At 39.7% G+C, this 21815-nt stretch overlaps 1 protein-coding gene across 1 annotated transcript in view; it reads left to right on the forward strand.

The window, feature by feature from the left end:
• The window catches only part of LOC127877959 (transmembrane protein KIAA1109 homolog), a 151506-nt gene that overhangs the window by 46139 nt on the left and 83552 nt on the right, over positions 1-21815 (forward strand). The window contains exons 27-39 of the mRNA XM_052424284.1: positions 265-445; positions 1132-1294; positions 1745-2106; positions 2751-2900; positions 3577-4449; positions 6865-7264; positions 7440-7568; positions 10286-10366; positions 11816-12053; positions 15159-15188; positions 16908-17120; positions 17373-17568; positions 19094-19183. Coding sequence (XP_052280244.1) covers positions 265-445; positions 1132-1294; positions 1745-2106; positions 2751-2900; positions 3577-4449; positions 6865-7264; positions 7440-7568; positions 10286-10366; positions 11816-12053; positions 15159-15188; positions 16908-17120; positions 17373-17568; positions 19094-19183 — 3106 coding nt within the window. The remainder of the gene's footprint in view (positions 1-264; positions 446-1131; positions 1295-1744; positions 2107-2750; positions 2901-3576; positions 4450-6864; positions 7265-7439; positions 7569-10285; positions 10367-11815; positions 12054-15158; positions 15189-16907; positions 17121-17372; positions 17569-19093; positions 19184-21815) is intronic.

The following is a 21815-nucleotide window of genomic DNA, read 5'->3' on the forward strand; positions in this document are numbered from 1 at the left end:
CTTAATGCATGTGCGAAGAGTGTCCTCCCATATTAGCCTGTGCAGCAGTCCGCTTATCAGGCTAATCAGGGAAGACACTTTTCGCCAGTCTGTATTCTTGTTTAGAAGAGACTTTTCCTTTAAAGCAAAAGTGTCGTCCTAGATTGGCCTGAGCGAACTGCACGTCTAATATAAGGTGATGCTTAACGCACATGCATTAAGCCCTGTTTTCACAAACCACCACTTAAAAAAAGGTTCTGAATACTGGTATGATTGTTTATCAAGGTATGACTGGAATCTCCTAAGTACTGCAACTCCGGCCATTGATGCCTGGTTGTCTCCCTTGGACAGACTTCTGGAGTCGGCCCGTAGCCTCGCACGGGAACTCACCCATCGCAACAACTCCGTCATGGCCTGCATCATGACTACAGCGCTGGAGAAGGGAAGCATTCACATGCCATATAAGGTTTGACTCTTGTATGACAATTATTACTAAAAATGTCTGAAATAAAAGCAGCATTTTACTGGAACAGTTTAAGGGTGCATAGCAGTACCTTGTATATGCATTTTACTTTTCAAATAAATGACTACCGGCTCCATAAACTGTGATAGCTTCTAAATTGTTTGTCTGCTATGCAACATTGTGTCTTGTTCTGAGAAAACTGGGCTTAATTCATTTGCGTAAAGTGTCATCCCTGATTAGCCTGTGCATCCGCACAGGCTAATCAGGGACGACACTTTCCGCTTAAACTTGATTTTCGGTGAGAAGGAACTTCCTTCAAACTAAAAATACCATAAAAGCGGAAAGTGTCGTCCCTGATTAGCCTGTGCGGACTGCACAGGCTAATCTGGGACGACACTTTACGCACATGAATTAAGCCCAGTTTTCACAGAACAAGACACCATTGTAAATGTGTCCAGTAACATTAAGCAGCAGGCATAGGCTAATCAGGTAGGATACTTTCCGCTTTTATAGAAATTTTCATTCAAAAGAAGTCACTTCAAAAAGAAAAGCCAGTCCAGGTGGAATGTGTCATCCCTGATAAGCCTGTGCAGACTGCACAGGTTAGTCTGGGAGGACACTACACACATGCATTTAGCCCAGTTTCCCAAAACGAGGCTGACCATAATTCCCCCTCTCCCATTCTGCAGAGCAAGTACTCAAAGATCACCAACTTCTCTCGCACTCTACAAGAGGACGCGTCCTGTCAGATGCTGACGGTGCTCAGGAAGTTTCTCCACCTCGAGGGGACCAGCGCGGTGGAGCTGGCTGTAACCTCTGATACCATTCCTCAACTCATCACTATTCAGAAAGGTAAGTTAATTAACAACAAAATAAAAACTGTTAAAATTTTATAATTCATTATAAAATTCATAATTATGATTTTTTAATAGGAATAAATGTTTTCAAGTTATTATGATTATTAACTTTGCCATTACAATCTATAACCAAATTGCAAGTGAACTTCCAGAAATTATTATTTCAAATGAATGCAAATGTATCTTTAACCAAAGTGTTCAAAAATAGGGTTGCTACTTTAAATATGTTGTGAGCTACAAAAGAGTGTGTCAAGATATACATGTATCACCAACATGAAGTGTAGATGTGCAAGATTAATTTTTGTTCACAGTGATGCGAACATTCCTGAGTTATTTTTGCTTAAACAAAGTGCGAGGTTATTTGCCATGTTTGTGACAAATATCTTATTTTTAAATTATAATATTTATTAATTGATTCAGCTGTGGTCACTCTTTCTGCTTCAAGGTATCTTGGCCTTGACCCGTGGTTGGAAGAACGTCCTATACATGCCTCAAATTTCAAAGATCAACTTTAAAGTGCGCAAGCAGCGCCCATGCACAGTGTCCTTTGCCGAGCCAGATTCTGAACGTCTGAATCTTGAGAATTTCGAAGATGAGGCTGACGACGTCTCTCTGCAGCTAGATGACGACAAGATGTCACTCATTGATGAAGTTGACGGACCAAAGAAGGCTGGTTCCCATCCCAGCTTGAGCAGAATGCAGTCTGGTTCCCAGCAGATTGATGACGCAGCTCGTGACCCAGTTCCAAATGTGGCAGTCTCTGGGGCATCATCGGTATCTGGGGCTCAAAAACCCAGGAGAGGACAGGTGAGTAGGAGATCTTTGCCTGGTGAGTTTGTAAAGGATCTGTCCTTGAACATAAAAAAGGTATAGAAAAAAAGTTACTGTCATATTTTTGCATTTGTTAGTACAGTAACAAAATGTATTTCATATATCATTAAAGCCACACACCTTGCCTCTGACTTTGAAATGAAATACAATGTTAATCAATACATATAGATGCAATTTGAAAGTGTGCAAAATTGTCATTAAATCTATAGCCTAGTTAGCAAGTAATTTATTATTTTTCAAAAGGTACAGCTTTTAAAACCAAAGTAGGATTTTTAGACGTATACGCCGTTTCATATCGACAAACGCGATTATTTTTAAGTTTTTAAGTTAAAAACGATGGATTTCTACCTTGTAACCACCAGATATATTCTAATTGGCATAGATAAAATATGTTTCTTATTTTTACTTAAATTTACTTTGCCAAATAAGGTGTATGGCTTTAAGTAAAAAAATACCACATAAAAAGTTCTTCTTTTATTTTTGAATGTGTTTTAACTTAAATCAATTAAATGTTTTATTATATAAGTTATTTTCAAAATATTACTTATAACAACTGTTACTTATTACGTAAACATTATTTTGAAATATAATATATATTATTTCAAATATCTTATTTCCAGTATGCCCGGATCTTTGAGTCACCAGTGCATGAAACCAATCCCCACATGACTAATCTGCTACGCAATGAGAGCACCTACAGCTTTCATTCTGCAAGTGGCGTAAGTGTGGAGCCACACAATGTTCAAAACTTGCCATCTACACCATACAGGGTAAGCATTATTAGATTTGATATAATATAGCATTTGTATATGATGTTCTATTGTAAAAGTCAATAAATTTGGAAGTCAATACCATTATATCTGCTTAACAAAGATAAAGTTTCTATTTGAATTCTTTTTGAAATTTCTAATTATTACTTTGACAAAATCTGTACTGTTTAAAGCATTTTACTAATAAATCTCTAGTGCAACATGATTTATAATGGAAAAAAGCATATTTACTCAGTTTTAAGATCTTAGTTCTGCTTGGAAGATAGTTTTCTCAGTATCCAGACCAACGGCATCCTGACAATCTGCGCCCTGCGTTTTTCTCTGCATTCCTGGACAATTTGCACCTCGTAAATTTGTCGACCAGGACATTTGGCACATTATTATATTGTCCACCAGGACAATCGGCATTGCAATCTCTTTCTTCAAACCAATAAGCGGTGAAGACTTATCAGTCTGACAAAGTCCAATGAAGTGTTGAAGGGCTTTATTAATCACCTCCTCACAAAGATTGTTTTTTCGCAGTTTTTATGGGGGGGGGATGTCTCTTTCGGGTGCCGATTTTTAGGTTGACAGATTTAGGAGTTGCCCAGAAAATAAAAAAACAGGGAGACGATTGTCTGGGTGCCATTTGTCCTACAATCTATTTTCCCAAGTAAACTTTGCTCTTCCTTCTCAGGGAGAAGCCTCGCAAGCAAACCTGCCTCGATCAAAGGTACATGATCTCTACCGCTGGATGAAAATGCAACAGAACAACGGCTTCTCCTCCACCACAATAGAAGACCAAGAGCCGGTGAGTTCAGTCAGGCGGCAAGACTCGTTCCTGGAAACATTTGGCCGCGGTTTTGGACAGGAGGATAGCCACACTGACATTAATGTTGCCAACACCACACTGGGAACAACTATCATGCAACTGGCAGATGCTCAGAACTTGTTTAAGCCTTTCCTGCAAAGTATCGGTCTGCACGTCGAGAACGTACGTCCGACGGCCATGTTGAAGAATTTTGGCGGGAATCTGTCCCTGCAGGGCAGACTGGACGTTTTGAAAATACAGATAGCAGATTCAGTGAGGAGCCGTAAGGGGAAGGGAAAGGGGAAGCGAAGTGTTAAACTAGAGGCCTGTCTGGATTCATCAGCATTTCTTTGTGAAATGTTTAACCTGAAGGTCTCCATGAGAGACATCATTGATTTCGAGAAAAAGGAGTCTTTGGAAGATGATAAGTTCCGTAAGTTTCCGTTCAAGTTTGCGATGCACAAGCTTGAAGCCAAACCAGCCACTCTACAGATGAATGTTGTGGCAAACATGCAGTGTGTGACTCAGTATGTGGACATGCCCCTACTGCGTCTGATCCACCAGTTCGTCACGATGATTGGAAACGTGAACGAGACTAGGATCGAGCTTAAACAAGGTCACTCCAACGTGGACTGGATACGAACCCACCGCAAGCAGGACTCGAAGGGTTCTTCTTCCAGCGCGGAGACAGTTCAATCTGAGAGTTCTGTTACAGGCCTGTCGAGTCTTCAGAAGGAATCTGGACTCAGCTCCTCTAAGGTATTTTATTGTGTGGTGAACCCATTCTTTATTGCCTAGCAGCATTGAAATCCTTCTAATCTGTAAGCATCTGTGACCATGTGAAGTCTAGTTTAGAGAGGATTCGGGTTAAGAGAGGAAATATAATATTGATGTACTGTTAATAAACTATACAGAAATTTGTGTGAAAACACTCAATTTCAATATTGTTTGCTTTTGTTTATCAATAATTATTAACCATATTATATTAATGTAGCATTATAAAACAATAAATCTTGTTATTTTATCTGTAAATACCAAAGTTATGATTATTGTCCCCTACCAGTTATACCGCAGGGGACTTATGGTTTGCGCTCTGTCTGTCTGTCAGTCAGTCTGTTTGTCAGTCCGTCACACTTTTCTGGATCTTGCGATAACTTTAAAAGCCCTTCATATTTTTTTCATGAAACTTGAATCATAGATATGCAAGATGGCAATATGGAGATTATGGGCGTCATTTCATTTTGTTCATGCTATGGCAACAAATATATAAAAAATAAAATAAAAAAAATACTGACAATGTTGGAGTTTCACCAGTAGGAGACCATATTGCTTGGCAATCTCTTGTTAACTCTACTGGCCGAAGGCCGGAAGAGCTTATGTCATGGCGTGGTTTCCGTCGTCCGCGCGTGCGTTAGACTTTTTCTTGTTTACGCAATTAAGTCCACAGTTTTAATCCCATTCTTTTCAAACTTGTTCAGTGTCTTTATATTAATGAGGACTCGAACCCTAATGAAAATGGGTTACATCAGAGTAAAAAGTCCAGAATTATCTCCCCTTGAATTTGAGAAAATTGTGAAATAAGGCTTGTTTAAGTAATAAAGTCCACAGTTTTCATCCAATTACTTCCCAATTTGCACAGTGTCTTTATCTGAATGATAAGTCAAACCCTATTGAAAATGAGCAATATCGGAGTTATATGTCCAGAATTATCTCCCATTGAATTTGAGAAACATGAAAATTCAGTTTTTTTTGTGTGATAAAGTCCATAATTATCACTCAATTCTTGGCAAACTTGCACAGTGTCTTTGTATCAATGAGGACTCAAACCCTTTTTAAAAAAGAGCAATATTGAAGCAATAAGTCCAGAAAGACTTCCCCTTGAATATGAGAAAATTTTGAAATCCTGTTTGTTTCCACAATTAATTCCACAGTTTTCATCCAATTATCACCAAATTTGCACAGTATCTTTATATCAATGAGGACTTGAACCCTATTGAATATGAGCAGTATCGGAAAAATAAGTACACAATAATCTCCCCTTGAATTTGAAATAAATCTCCTTGTTTGCACGATTAAGTACACAGTTTCCATCTTATTCTTTCCAAACTTGAACAGTGTTTATAGCAGTAGAGCGATTCAGGCCCTCATTGGCCTCTTATTTTTTATGTGTTAGCTATTTAGTATTTTATTTTAAGGGATAATAGTGTAGCATTATGCAACAATAAATCTTGTTACTTGTATTTAATCTGTCAAGACCAAAGTAGATTATTTGTTTATGTGTTAGCTATTAAGTATTTTATTTTAAGGGGTAATAATGCTGCTCTGTGATACCTTAACTTCTGTCTTTGAAGATGGAAAATTCAAGTAAAATACTTCAGGAAATTGTTGGAAAAAGCAGGCTTCTAAAAAATAGATGTGCCTCAAAATTAGTGTATGTTTTTAGCTAATCTGAGCCAACATACAAATGGTGAGCTTTTGTGATCATCTTTTGTCATTTGTCTGTCATCAACATTCACCTTGTTAACCCTCTAAAGGCCACATTTAATGCCGCTATCTTCATGAAACTTGGCCAGAATATTTGTCTCAACAATATTTCTTTAAAAATTGGAACTGGGTCACATGGTTTCAAAAACTAGTTCACTGGGTCAACTTAAAGATAAAAATTAACATTTTAAAAGTCAATTTTTTTTGTCCAATCAATGTGAACCTTGCTCAGATAATTTGTTCTCATGATATCTCAGCTGAGTTTGAAAATGGTTCTGGTCCATTGAAAAACATGGCTGCCAGGGGGTGACGCAGTTTAGTTTTAGGGCTTTAGAACTTTCAACTGGGTGGAAGTCACACTTTTTGCCCAATTTTCATAACGCCATAATTTCTGGTCCGTTTAAAAACATGAACAAGGTTGTAAATGCTCTTGAAGTCACATATTTTGCGCAATCATAATAAAACTTTCTCAGAACATTTGTTTTTAATGATATATGGGCCGAGTTAGAAAACAGTTAGGTTCCCTTGAAAAAGAACTGGGAATAGGTTGGCACTTTTTCTTATATGGCTATAGTGATTCAGTATTAGCTTGGAACAGTTAAATTTGTTTTGCTTTGGGGTGAGCACAGTAGGGCTCTTGTCCAATTAGTTGTAAAACAAACTATGTTTAATTTATATGTTCTTTTGTAGACAAACATACCAACTAGGTCTCGATCTTCAGAACATTTGCACAAAGGTGGACATAAGCCGTCATTGTCATCATTCAAACTACCATTCGAGTCAATCAGACCAGACAGGCTCAGCTTCACCACCTCACTGAAAAAACCAAATACGTTATTCACAAAAGATCCCAAGAAAGGGTCAAAGCATGACCTCAAGTCCCCAGGGGCAAGGTCAGATCCCTTGACTCCACCTCGAAGCTTGAACCTCAGTGACTCTGTCCATGTGGAAATGGCAGACACCTCGTCACCAGCGGTAGCTGAGAAGACAATCTTTGATGAAATCAAGGCGGAGACTCCGAAATGTTGGAGGACGCTGTATCACATGCTTGAGCTGTACTCAACCATTCCGGAGACAAAGACTATTCAAGGTTTCTTTGTGTTTAACTTACATCTTGAAATGCTTGTTTGTTACAACAAGTCTATGGTGCAGATAAGTTGTTTGGTAGCTTTTTATTAGCATAAGAGATTGGTAGCCATATTTATAATAAGCACAATCCCAATTGATTAAATTAATTAACTTTGAATGTCAACTGACTATTCAAGGTCGAAGGTCGGCCATGCAGGCCATGCCTGTGATAGAGGAGGAGCCATCGGAGAAGGCCAACATGAGCACGCCCTCGGGAAGTGTGAAGACGAGGATAGACCTTGCGGCAGAGGAGGAAGCAGCAGTTGGTAAGTGTCTGAAGAGGTATTTATAGTTAACTATAAACCAACAGTACTATAGTTGACCTAACCCAAACAAAAATTGAGTTTGGATGCATTGAAGTCATTCAATCATACGGTCTTTCAGTCTTAAAGTATGAATTGTCAACTACTTATAAATTGCTTAAGTAAAAACATGAAATTATGTTATCGCCAAAAAGTGTAGATGTACAGGACTCTTTCTACGGCAGTGAGTTATTTTGCTGAGTTTTTTGCCCTTCACCATTGCTGCCAAAGCTATGTGGGGGTATTAGTACATTGTTGTTCATCTGAGATTGAAAAGCAGTCAGTAGTCAATAATTTGCTCCCAAAGACTCCTTATTTACATATACAAAGGGTTAATTAATTGAAATGCTTAGAAAAAAAACTTTTTTGCGAACATCTTGAATATTTGTTTGTTGCAACAAATATATCAAGCATTTTAATCAATGGATGGCTTGGTATAAGCATGAGACACTGGTGGTGGAATGTATTAAAGGCACAATACCAGTTGTTATACCCCCACAAACAAAGAGTAGGGGTTATATAGGCGTGAACTTGTCTGTCGGTCGGTCTGTCTGTCCGTTGGTCCGTTATAAGTGTCCGCTCTCTAATTCAAGTAGTTTTCATCTGATCTTCACCAAACATGGTCAGAAGTTGTATCTACATGATGTCTAGGCCAAGTTTGAACATGGGCCTTGCCAGGTCAAAAACTAGGTCACGGGGTCACTTAGTGCGTTTTAAACATTCAGCATGTTGTCTGCTCTCTAATTTAAGTAGTTTTCATCCGATCTTCACCAAACTTGGTCAGAAGTTGTATCTAGATGATGTCTAGGCCAAGTTCGAACATGGGCCTTGCGGGGTCAAAAACTAGGTCACGGGGTCACTTAGTGCGTTTTAAACATTCAGCATGTTGTCTGCTCTCTAATTCAAGTAGTTTTCATCCGATCTTCACCAAACTTGGTCAGAAGTTGTATCTAGATGATGTCTAGGCCAAGTTCGAACATGGGCCTTGCGGGGTCAAAAACTAGGTCACGGGGTCACTTAGTGCGTTTTAAACATTCAGCATGTTGTCCCCTCTCTAATTCAAGTAGTTTTCATCCGATCTTCACTAAACGTGGTCAGAAGTTGTATCTACATGATGTCTAGGCCAAGTTTGAACATGGGCCTTGCCGGGTCAAAAACTAGGTCACAGGGTCACTTAGTGCGTTTTAAACATTCAGCATGTCCGCTCTCTAATTCAAGTAGTTTTCATCCACTCTTCACCAAACTTGGTCAGAAGTTGTATCTAGATGATCTTAAGGCTAAGTTCGAACATGGGCCTTGCCGGGTCAAAAACTAGGTCACGGGGTCACTTAGTGCGTTTTTTAACATTCAGCATGGTGTCCTCTCTCTTACTCAAGTAGTTTTCATCCGATCTTCACCAAACTTGGTCAGAAGTTTTATCTAGATGATCTGAAGGCCAAGTTCGAACATGGGCCATGCCAGATCAAAAACTAGGTCACAGGGTCACTTAGTACGTTTTACACATTGAGCATGGTGTCCGCTCTCTATTTCAAGTAGTTTAAATCCGTTCTTCACCACACTTGGTCAGAAGTTGTAACTAGATGATGTGTAGGTCAAGTGCGAACATGGGTCATGCCGGGTCAAAAACTAGGTCACGGGGTCACTTAGTGTGTTTTAAACCTCACCATATTGTTCGCTCTCTAATTCAAGTAGTTTTTATCCAATCTTCACCAAAATTGGTCAGAAGTTGTATCTTGATAATGTCTAGGGAAAGTTTGAATATGGGTCATGCAGGGTCAAAAACAAGGGGTCACTTAGTGCGTTTTAAACATCACAATGTTGTCCGCTCTCTAATTCAAGTAGTTTTCATCCAATCTTCACTAAACTTGGTCAGAAGTTGTATCTAGATGATGTCTAGGTCAAGTTTGAATATGGGTCATGCCAGGTCAAAAACTAGGTCACGGGGTATCGTAGTGCGTTTTAAACCTCACCATGTTGTCCGCTCTCTAATTCAAGTAGTTTTCATCCAATCCTCACCAAACTTGGTCACAAGTTTTATCTAAATGATCTCTAGGAGTTTAAACGTGGGCCATTCCGGGCCTTAAACTAGGTCACTTAGTGCGTTTTTTAACATTCAGCATGGTGTCCGCTCTCTAATTCAAGTAGTTTACATCCGATCTTTACCAAACTTAGTCAGAAGTTTTATGGAGATGATCTTAAGGCCAAGTTAGAACATGGGCCTTTCTGGGTCAAAAACTAGGTCAAGGGGTCACTAAGTGCGTTTTAAAAATTGAGCATAGTGTCCGCTCTTTTTGTGAAGACGACATGCAAAATATTATGTGTCAATGCGGCATGTGTGGGTATTCGTCACGTCTGTGACAAAGCTCTAGTTTTAACTACTTTGTATTTCAATTGTGTACATATAAAAGTTAATTGTAAAAATCCTGATTTTCATAAGAAACAAATGAGCCACACTCTTGAAAAACAGGGCTAAATGCATTGTCCCAGATTATCACAGGCATGTAGGCAACGACACTTTCTGCCTTAACTGAATTTTTGTTAAGAAGAAACTTCCTTTTAACAAAAAATACCGATTAAGCAGTTAGTGTTGTCTCAGGTTAGCCTGCGTGGGCTGTTTTAAACCCTGTTTTCCTAAAGCAAAACTCCAATGCTAAGTTCCTGGTGTTATTTTGTTTCTGCAGGCACTGGTACAAACAGCAGTGGAGAGTATGAGAACACCCCGCTAGCAAGATCCACCTTTGCAAGGACGAGATTCAAACAGAGTAAGAACTGGGAGTACTTAAGTGTTCTTGGAACATCAAAAGCCTTGAGTTTGGGTTCATGTAGAATCAACATTACAGATTTTAAGACATGTGATGTTTTACACTTAAGATGTTTTTTATCGAGTTCTCGCTTAGGATTGAATATGGGGCAGATATGACCAAGGTCATGGTCAATGATTCAAAAATAGTTTTTAAAAATCCAATGAATAATTCTCAGACAAAATGTAATACATATATATTTTTATATTAAGTCTTCAATGTGGATTTTGTGTGAATGGGTCCATGGTTACCTTTACCTAAAATATCATGTATATCTATATCAATTACACAATAAAATTAAGCTATTTTAAGGAAACAAAACATTTTCACATCTCATAAATTGAGACTGATTTGTATTGTTAATAGGGTGGATAGGGGGTCAAGGTCAGCATTACTGAACATAGGAAAATGAGAAACAGAAATGTGGTCTTTGATTAATAACTCACAAAACAAATAATGCTCTCAAAAACTTAGTTTTTTTGTTGAATTCCACTGATCATTCTTAAATGCATTAATGCCGTAACTTTCGCAGAGAAAACTATGCATACAGATACAAACATATGCTAAGAGCCTTGGGAATTTGTTGAGGTTTTCATGCCAGGCAAATGAACTTATCTAGATTTGACTCTAGACTTGTGTACGTTTAATCAAATTGTACTCAATTTTTTGGTCTTGTAAAAAACAACAACTTAAGACCAGGGGCCGTATTCCAGTAGCTCCTTAACTTTTGACTTAAGTTAAGAAATTTCTTAAATAAATTTCTTAAGTTAAATTTGAAATGTCAAAAACTAAACATGAGACGCTTAGTATTTCTCTTTAAGAAATTCCTTTAAGAGTTAAAGGAAGTTAACTTACTTTTTAATATATGAGAAAAAATACACAGAGTAAAGAAATGTATTAAGTTTATGAAGCTACCAGAATTTAACTTAAGTGAAATCTTATGTTTAAAGAAAAAATGGCGGAGATAAGAAAAAATATTGCGCAATATTTCAACTTAAGTTATTTTTTAACTTAAGAAGCTACTGGAATACGGCCCCTGGGCTGATTTATTTAACATAAAATATGACATGTAAATATGATAAAAGAAAAACATGATGTCATTATTGTCATTATGCTGCATGGCAGCATGTGCTGATCAAAATTCGTCTTAGTTCTTCCACAGTGTGTAATTTCCTCTATACAATTGTCATTCTAGGATTAAAAATTAAATAAATGAGATTGTTTTAGGCTTTCATTTAAAACTTGAACTGATGAAAGATACCATGAATTTTTGTATTTTACTTATTGCTTTTGTTAACATGGTAAACACAATAATTAAGTGAAATAATAATTGGTGAAAAATTGCCTAAAGACATCCCATAATGTATTTCATTTTCAATGTATGAGCTTATGTTATAATTCTCCTTGCAGGCATATACATCGGTGACAGTATTCCCCTGGTTGTGTTTGCGATAGCTAAGATCGAGAAGGTGAACATCCTGGCGGTGCTGAGTGGACTCAAGCTGGAGGCTGAGTTGAGGAACGTGCACGCGACGGGAACCATCAAGGAGAAAGTGAAGGGCTTCCTGCAGAGGAAATCATCGGAGTCCTCGTACACGGCTCATGTAGGGCACACCATGCTGGTACTCCTTGAGGGACCCTCGCTGCAGTAAGTAGAGTCCTCATACACGGCTCATGTAGGGCACACCATGCTGGTACTCCTTGAGGGACCCTCGCTGCAGTAAGTAGAGTCCTCGTACACAGCTCATGTAGGGCACACCATGCTGGTACTCCTTGAGGGACCCTCGCTGCAGTAAGTAGAGTCCTCATACACGGCTCATGTAGGGCACACCATGCTGGTACTCCTTGAGGGACCCTTGCTGCAGTAAGTAGAGTCCTCGTACACGGCTCATGTAGGGCACACCATGCTGGTACTCCTTGAGGGGCCCTCGCTGCAGTAAGTAGAGTCCTCATACACGGCTCATGTAGGCACACCATGCTGGTACTCCTTGAGGGACCCTCGCTGCAGTAAGTAGAGTCCTCATACACGGCTCATGTAGGCACACCATGCTGGTACTCCTTGAGGGACCCTTGCTGCAGTAAGTAGAGTCCTCATACACGGCTCATGTAGGCACACCATGCTGGTACTCCTTGAGGGACCCTCGCTGCAGTAAGTAGAGTCTTAGAACACGGCTCATGTAGGGCACACCATGCTGGTACTCCTTGAGGGACCCTCGCTGCAGTAAGTAGAGTCCTCTTACACAGCTCATGTAGGGCACACCATGCTGGTACTCCTTGAGGGACCCTCGCTGCAGTAAGTAGAGTCCTCTTACACGGCTCATGTAGGGCATACCATGCTGGTACTCCTTGAGGGACCCTCGCTGCAGTAAGTAGAGTCCTCTTACACGGCTCATGTAGGCACACCATGCTGGTACTCCTTGAGGGGCCCTCGCTGCAGTAAGAAGAGTCCTCATACACGGCTCATGTAGGGCACACCATGCTGGTACTCCTTGAGGGACCCTCGCTGCAGTAAGTAGAGTCCTCGTACACGGCTCATGTAGGGCACACCATGCTGGTACTCCTTGAGGGACCCTCGCTGCTGTAAGTAGAGTCCTCTTACACAGCTCATGTAGGGCACACCATGCTGGTACTCCTTGAGGGACCCTTGCTGCAGTAAGTAGAGTCCTCGTACACAGCTCATGTAGGGCATACCATGCTGGTACTCCTTGAGGGACCCTCGCTGCAGTAAGTAGAGTCCTTGCTGCAGTAAGTAGAGTCCTCGTACACAGCTCATGTAGGGCATACCATGCTGGTACTCCTTGAGGGACCCTCGCTGCAGTAAGTAGAGTCCTCATACACGGCTCATGTAGGCACACCATGCTGGTACTCCTTGAGGGTCCCTCGCTGCAGTAAGTAGAGTCCTCGTACACAGCTCATGTAGGGCATACCATGCTGGTACTCCTTGAGGGACCCTCGCTGCAGTAAGTAGAGTCCTCATACACGGCTCATGTAGGGCACACCATGCTGGTACTCCTTGAGGGGCCCTCGCTGCAGTAAGTAGAGTCTTAGAACACGGCTCATGTAGGGCACACCATGCTGGTACTCCTTGAGGGACCCTCGCTGCAGTAAGTAGAGTCCTCTTACACAGCTCATGTAGGGCACACCATGCTGGTACTCCTTGAGGGACCCTCGCTGCAGTAAGTAGAGTCCTCATACACGGCTCATGTAGGGCACACCATGCTGGTACTCCTTGAGGGACCCTCGCTGCAGTAAGTAGAGTCCTCATACACGGCTCATGTAGGCACACCATGCTGGTACTCCTTGAGGGACCCTTGCTGCAGTAAGTAGAGTCCTCGTACACGGCTCATGTAGGGCACACCATGCTGGTACTCCTTGAGGGACCCTCGCTGCAGTAAGAAGAGTCCTCGTACACAGCTCATGTAGGGCACACCATGCTGGTACTCCTTGAGGGGCCCTCGCTGCAGTAAGTAGAGTCCTCATACACAGCTCATGTAGGGCACACCATGCTGGTACTCCTTGAGGGGCCCTCGCTGCAGTAAGTAGAGTCCTCATACACGGCTCATGTAGGCACACCATGCTGGTACTCCTTGAGGGACCCTCGCTGCAGTAAGTAGAGTCCTCGTACACGGCTCATGTAGGGCACACCATGCTGGTACTCCTTGAGGGACCCTCGCTGCAGTAAGTAGAGTCCTCATACACGGCTCATGTAGGGCACACCATGCTGGTACTCCTTGAGGGGCCCTCGCTGCAGTAAGTAGAGTCCTCATACACGGCTCATGTAGGGCACACCATGCTGGTACTCCTTGAGGGACCCTCGCTGCAGTAAGTAGAGTCCTCATACACGGCTCATGTAGGGCACACCATGCTGGTACTCCTTGAGGGACCCTCGCTGCAGTAAGTAGAGTCCTCATACACGGCTCATGTAGGCACACCATGCTGGTACTCCTTGAGGGACCCTCGCTGCAGTAAGTAGAGTCCTCTTACACGGCTCATGTAGGGCACACCATGCTGGTACTCCTTGAGGGACCCTTGCTGCAGTAAGTAGAGTCCTCATACACGGCTCATGTAGGGCACACCATGCTGGTACTCCTTGAGGGACCCTTGCTGCAGTAAGTAGAGTCCTCATACACGGCTCATGTAGGGCACACCATGCTGGTACTCCTTGAGGGGCCCTCGCTGCAGTAAGTAGAGTCCTCATACACGGCTCATGTAGGCACACCATGCTGGTACTCCTTGAGGGACCCTCGCTGCAGTAAGTAGAGTCCTCTTACACGGCTCATGTAGGGCACACCATGCTGGTACTCCTTGAGGGACCCTTGCTGCAGTAAGTAGAGTCCTCATACACGGCTCATGTAGGGCACACCATGCTGGTACTCCTTGAGGGGCCCTCGCTGCAGTAAGTAGAGTCCTCATACACGGCTCATGTAGGGCACTCTTCTCCCTACAAAAAGGTCAAGGTCACTCTAAGAGGTTAAAGGTAAAATTCTGCAGAAAAACAGCATAAAAATTATTGTCTCAGCCATAATTTTGCAATGTATTGTTGGATTTTACACTAAGTTGGCACAAATAAAAACCATCATTAGACAGCATGTCATTTGTAAGACCCTTCTACCATACCTCATAGGTCAAACTAAGAGGCCAAGGATACAATTTCAATGCAAAAAACGGAATGTGGGGGTCATCTGTATCCTATCAATACATGTCTTGTTATTTATAAATTCAAACAGATAAGTGCATTTTTGTTTTGTCTTAGTTCCAGTTATTTTGTGGGTTATTATAACAGGTATTTGTTATGTTAACTTGGTTATGTTAACTTGGTTGTTTTTCTAATTAGAGCTTATAAACTTAAACACTACATTTTGCAAGCTTACTTTGATTAAGCTAAAATTACTATTAGATTTTAATATTCAAATCACATCTCTATGTATTTCTCTTACCTTTACTTGATGTAATCAAGGTGCCAAGCATTGTATAGCAATCATGTGGGGACACCAAGTAATTGAAGGTCTATTTTTTAAGAATCATGCTTATCTGCAGCTAAATTCAGAATTGTGTACAACATGCTAAGAATTTCTTTATTTTCAGTAACATACCCTTGCTTTGTTTGTGTGTCAATATAAGTGATGGATATTATGTGAAAATGACTTGCACTTAAAAAATGAATGTGTTTGCCTATTTTTTAAAACATTATGCATTTAACAATTTTATAATCAGTATGCATGAACACACAGTTATGTTAAATTTAATGGTTGAATTGTTTTTGTCCCTACCGGTGAAACCGGAGGGGACTTATGGTTTGCGCTCTGTGTGTCCATCAGTCAGTCAGTCAGTCAGTCAGTCAGTCAGTCAGTCAGTCAGTCAGTCAGTCAGTCAGTCAGTCAGTCAGTCTGTCACACTTTTCTGGATCCTGCGATAACTTAATAAGTTCTTAATATTTTTTCATGAAACTTGAAACATGGATAGATGGCAATATGGAGATTATGCACATCATTTTATTTTGTTCCTATGTCAAAAATTCTGGTTGCTATGGCAACAATTATTTTTTTTAATTCTGACAATGGTGGAGTTTCACCGGTAGGGGACCATATTGCTTGACAATAGTCTTGTTTCAGTTGTGTTTTATTGTTCCCATATGTGCGAGTTAATGTTAATTTAGTTGTACAATTATGTATATTTTGAATAATTATAGAAACTCATGTACATTTAACATACAGCAAAAATATTGCATTCCGACTTCTTTTGCCAAATCTTGTATTCCATATTAAGCTGATAACCCTTAACATTTAAATGTATTAAAAATTACAAAGACATTTTCAATAAACCATGTTTTAATGTTTAAACAATTCATGATAAAACAAAAAAATAAATTATCCAGATGTTCGCAAAATTTTTTGTTGGGTTTGACAAGAAAATAAATTGAAAAGGTAAATAATAAAAATAACTAATTGAACTGCTGATTGTTTTAGCAGCTTATCCTCTGATAATCATGATCATGGCTTAGTATAAAAAACCTGCTTATTATTCATTATTCTTTCTCAGCTTTGAGTCTTTTCTCAATTTTGAGATGTGGTTGATTCTCAAGCTCAACTTAGTGTTCACAGATGTTTTGAGTCTGCCCCAATCCTAACTTTGAGCATGAATATGTTAGTCTGCCTATCTCTGAGGTTTGAGATTTTATTCATGAGCTGATCAACATTCTCAGTTCTCAGCTGAGTGATAATTAACATTACTACGTTTGAAAATAAATACAGACACTACTAAAATGAGGAAAAAACAAGTATAATTGCATTTCAAAATCTTACTTCAACTGTGTATGGAACTATCGCTTTGCATGGTTAAACACGCTGTAAATAAACAATTTTGACATTTAATGCGGCATTGTTTGCATTAATTTAGAAACTCATTTACTTGTTTCCTTAACCGCTTGATTCACGGTTATTGGAGAATAAATACCGGTATATAACCATAATCATGAGCGCACAATGCTTGACTGCTAATACAGGACGGTGGTCACGGTCAACATTGGCCGGTCCCAGGCTCTGCACACGACGGTGAAGAGAAGAGGCAAGGGCCACAACTCCGCCCTCGTGTCTATTGGCGAGATTGAGGTCGACATACCCCAGCATCCTGTGGTGCTCCATGGGATGTTGACAAGGGGAACAACCCAGCTATCCAGCACTCTTCAAGAGTTTAGACGGCCCATCTCCAGAACTAGGTATGCTCTATCAATGCTGCCATTTTTTTCTGTGATCTTTTGAAAGGTTAAAAAAGTGGGACAACTCTGTTGTTCAACACCCTGCAGGATTGTAGATAACAATTTTCAAGAAGCACCCCGGTAGGTATATCAAGAATTAAGTATTTCAGTCATGCTTTACTTTTTTCAGTTGGTTTTGTTTTGACATCTTCAAAACGAATAACAACCAGCTGTAAGAATTTGTTGATAGCTAATGGTAGTAAATATTTTCAGCCGCAATTTTGACGATTATGGAACATTGGACTCTAAAAGTTCGGGCGAAAAGACGCCCCATCCGTCTGCTGTGCCCCACCCACCAAGGATTATCCAGGAGTCTAAGTCAGTGACTTTGCACATCCATTTCAAGGCCATTCTGCAAGGAATTACGATTGGAGCTTCCCTGTTGCCCTCGCTACGCGCTCAATACAAGGTTTGGCTTTTATGAATTAAAGCATGCTATTAACCAGTGAGTGTTCTCTCTCATTAAAGCTGCATACACTGGAGCATTATCAAACATGTCATTACATCATGCAATAGATTTGTTCTTGCTAAAATTCAGAGGCATAGGATATTATATATTATTTCTGGGAAATAAAAGACCTGATACATAACCAAAGCAAGAGCACCGCATAACGGGTGCCACTCTGGGCCGCGAAAGCTTGTCAGATTTTTTTTTTTTAGTGACCTTGACCTTTGACCTAGTGACCCAACAAGAGATGTGTTTGTCAGAAACACAATGCCCCCTACTGCACCACTTTGAACATCATGTATGGACATAAGCTCACTGGTATTTAATGAAAACTAGCATTCACAAATTAGAACAGGTAAGAAATGATAATTATATCAAGAGATGTGTTCGTCAGAAACACAATGCCCCCTATTGCGCCGCTTGAAATAAAATTGCTATTTATCATTTAGCTGGTAAAGAAATCATCTCCCTTTAAAGCTTATTACTTCCCTTGAATTTTGTCCAATCCAACCAGGGTGGGGGGAGGGTCTCACAGTCAATTATGACCATGTCAGACATCACTGACAACCAAGGCCTGTGGTTTAAAAGTGATCATAGCCAGAGGTTTTTTTTTACTTTTTCATAGCCAGAGTTGATCATGTATCTATGGACATAAGTCCACAGGTATGTAAAGAACATCAAAGAAATTATAATTATATCATTAAAAAAAAATTTGACAAATCAATCATTTGAGTTATAAATAATCAAAATAATAAATCTGTACAGTATCTGTGAAAAGAACTTCAATTATTGGTAAGGAAATATATAATATGAGATTTATAATTATGTAAATTACTTCCCTTGAAAATAATTGTCTCTAACAAATCTCTATTTTTAGTAGCAAATAATTAACAGCCACTACCGTGATTGTGATTGACCACTCGAAATGTGCAGCTCCATGAGATACACATGCATGCCAAATATATAAAGTGGCTATGTTTAATATTGAATAATTATCTCCCTTTTTAAAGCTTATTACTTCCCTTAAATTTGTATTTTTTACCATAGACCGTAAAGGATGACCTTGACCTTTTACCACAATGTGTTTGTCAGAAACACAATGCCGCCTACTGCGCCGTTTTGATTTATTTAACAAAAATATTTATGTGGGCATGTCATATAACTATGTCCATTTAAAGATTATTACTTCCCTTGACTTTGTTTTTTCGACCCTAGACCTTGAAGGATGATGTTCACCTTGAAATTTTACCACTCAAAATGTGCAGCTCCATGAGATACACATGCATGCCAAATATCAAGGTGCTATCTTTAATATTTAAAAAGAGTTATGGCCAATGTTAAGGTTTTAGCACAATGCCTACGGCTGACGACGAGCTGGCTATGACAATAGCTTGCGTTTTCTCCAAAAACAGCCTCGCTAAAAATCATTTGTTACCTGTTATTGTCTATGAAATGAAGTTAACAAATGTCTTCCCTATAATTGCAGACTGGACCGATAACACTCAGTGGTGTCACAGTGAAGAAGGCTCGGTTCACGTTGGATCTTCCTCACCATACGCTCAGCTTCAAGTCAAAGGTAACCATCTTGTTGCTCAAATTGTGTGCTTGGAATGTAGGCAGCTCTGTTGAGTTAAAAGGGAAGCAATTATCAATGAAAGATTTTATACCATCATCGGAAAATTCAAACGTTAAAAAGCAGTGTCAATGGTAGAGTTTTTGTGCGTCTGTGCCGGCATCTGAACCTGTGCGACTGTAACTCTGTGATTCATTTTGCAATTGTAGACTTACTTACCACAAATGGTCATCATGAAAAAGAAATGTGCCGCATGTAATACTTGTCTTCCTACCTCAAAGATCCAGTAACACTTAGAGGTCAAAGATCAAATTCTGCCAGAAAACAGCTTGTCCGGATTGTAACTTAGTTCAGATATCACCACCACGTCACTTGTTACACCCGTTTCCCTACCTCACAGGTCAAGGTTTACTAGGAAGAGTCTAATTTTGATATAAAACAGCTTGTCTGAACTGTATATTTGTAATTCATCAAACAAATTTGAAGTAACTTACCATGAATGACCACAATTAGGAGATGACATGTTGGGTGTAACACCAGTCTCCCTGCCTTAAAGGTCAAGGTCACACTTAGTAGTCCAATGTTAAATTTGATCATAAAACAGTTTGTGTGGACTGTAAGTGTATCATTTGTTTTGCAAATTAAAAATACTTACAAGTGTTCATTATAAGATGATATTTTCATGTACTAGTATCATCTGTCTCCCTACCACAAAGGTAAAGGTTAAACTTAAATGTCAACGTTTAAATTTGGTGATGAAACAATTTGTCCGAGTTTGTCAAGACTGTAACTTTATCATTCACCTTGAAGTTTAAAATAACTTACCATTAAAAAACACCATCATAAGACAATATGTTGCGTGTAACACCTGCCTTCCAATGTTTGGGCAAATAATTACTTTCCGCACTGTAAGTGCATTATTCATTACGTAATTTAAAAAATAATTTGACACAAGTGCTCTCCATGTTGAGAAGGTGTGTCACCTCTTGGGCAAAGGCCAAGGTCTTATTATTGGACTAAGGACAAACACGCGCATGTTGCTGCTTACTTAATAATTACAAGCATTATCGACAATCGGCTCAACATGTTACCTACAGGCATCTAGTTAAAGGTAATTGTACGAAGCTTTCACATGCAGGGTGCTTCATGAGCCGCTTTTAGTAGTGATATTCAATTTACTTACGAAATGCAGGAATCAGAAAGTTCTATTTCCATTTGGTAAATTGTGTTTTTCAAGATGTGTGTTAAAGCATGCTTTCTGTCCAATGTTGTGATTAGCTCATCTGAGCGCAACGTCCTCATGGTGAGCTTTTGTGATCACCTTTGATCTGTGATTTGTTGTCCATCATGCATATTCCTTTGTCAACATTTACCTTGTGAACACTACAGGCAACAATTAGAGATTAATCTTCTTGAAACTTGGTCAGATCATTTGTCCTAATTATATCTGAGGTTAGTTGAAAACTTTGCCACAGAAGTTTAAAATCCAGGTCATGAGGTCATATTAAAGAAAAAGCTTGTTAACATTCTTATGACCATGTTTATTGCCAACCTTTATGAAACTTGGTCAGAACATTTTCTCAATTCAAGCCCAACTTTATTCCAAACAGGATCACAAAGGGTGAAAATATCATTTGGTCATATAGCGAAAGTTTGTGGATGCTTTGTGTCGTATTAATTGCCAAATTCTCATCAATCTTGGTTAGAACATTAATTTTGTCCAAATGATATATATGCCAAGTTTGAAACAGGTCGCATGGGATCAAAAAAAGCCTTCAAGTCAAATTAAAGAAAAATCTAATAAACTCTTGCGGCCACAATTATTTCCTAATCTCCATGAAGCATTAGCCCCAATGATGTCATCCAATTCTTCAATGGTTCTTAAACATCACAAAAGCTTATTAAAACATTTCAGATCCTTTGGGTCTCAGGTTAGCAACCTTGGGCCTTCACCCTGTTTTTATGCCCCCCTTTTTAAGAAGAGGGGGTATATTGTTTTGCAAATGTCGGTCGGTCCATCCGTTGGTCGGTCCGTCCACCAGATGGTTTCCGGATGATAACTCAAGAATGCTTAGGCCTAGTATCATGAAACTTCATAGGTACATTGATCATGACTGGCAGATGACCCCTATTGATTTTCAGGTCACTAGGTCAAAGGTCAAGGTCACAGTGACTCAAAATAGTAAAATGGTTTCCGGATGATAACTCAAGAATGCTTAGGCCTTGGATCATGAAACTTCATAGGAACATTGATCATGACTGGCAGATGACCCCAATTGACTTTCAGGTCACTAGGTCAAAGGTCAAGGTCACAGTGTCAAAAAACGTATTCACACAATGGCTGCCACTGCAACTGACAGCCCATATGAGGGGCATGCATGTTTTACAAACAGCCCTTGTTTTAATTTGTATTTTGTACTATGTGATTTAAGAGTAAATTATTATTGACATGTATTATATACCATTATGTGATCATTTTATCAGTAAACTTTCTTAAAGGCATGATTTACATGTTTGATTGGTGTCTGATTCCAATTAACATTTTTTATTCATTTATTATGCTCCCCCAAAATTTATTTTGGGGGGAGCATTTAGTCGCCGCTTCGTCTGTCCGTCCGTGTGTCAGTGTGTCCGT

Source organism: Dreissena polymorpha, chromosome 4 (assembly GCF_020536995.1).
Source record: "Dreissena polymorpha isolate Duluth1 chromosome 4, UMN_Dpol_1.0, whole genome shotgun sequence".
Lineage (NCBI taxonomy): Eukaryota > Metazoa > Mollusca > Bivalvia > Myida > Dreissenidae > Dreissena > Dreissena polymorpha.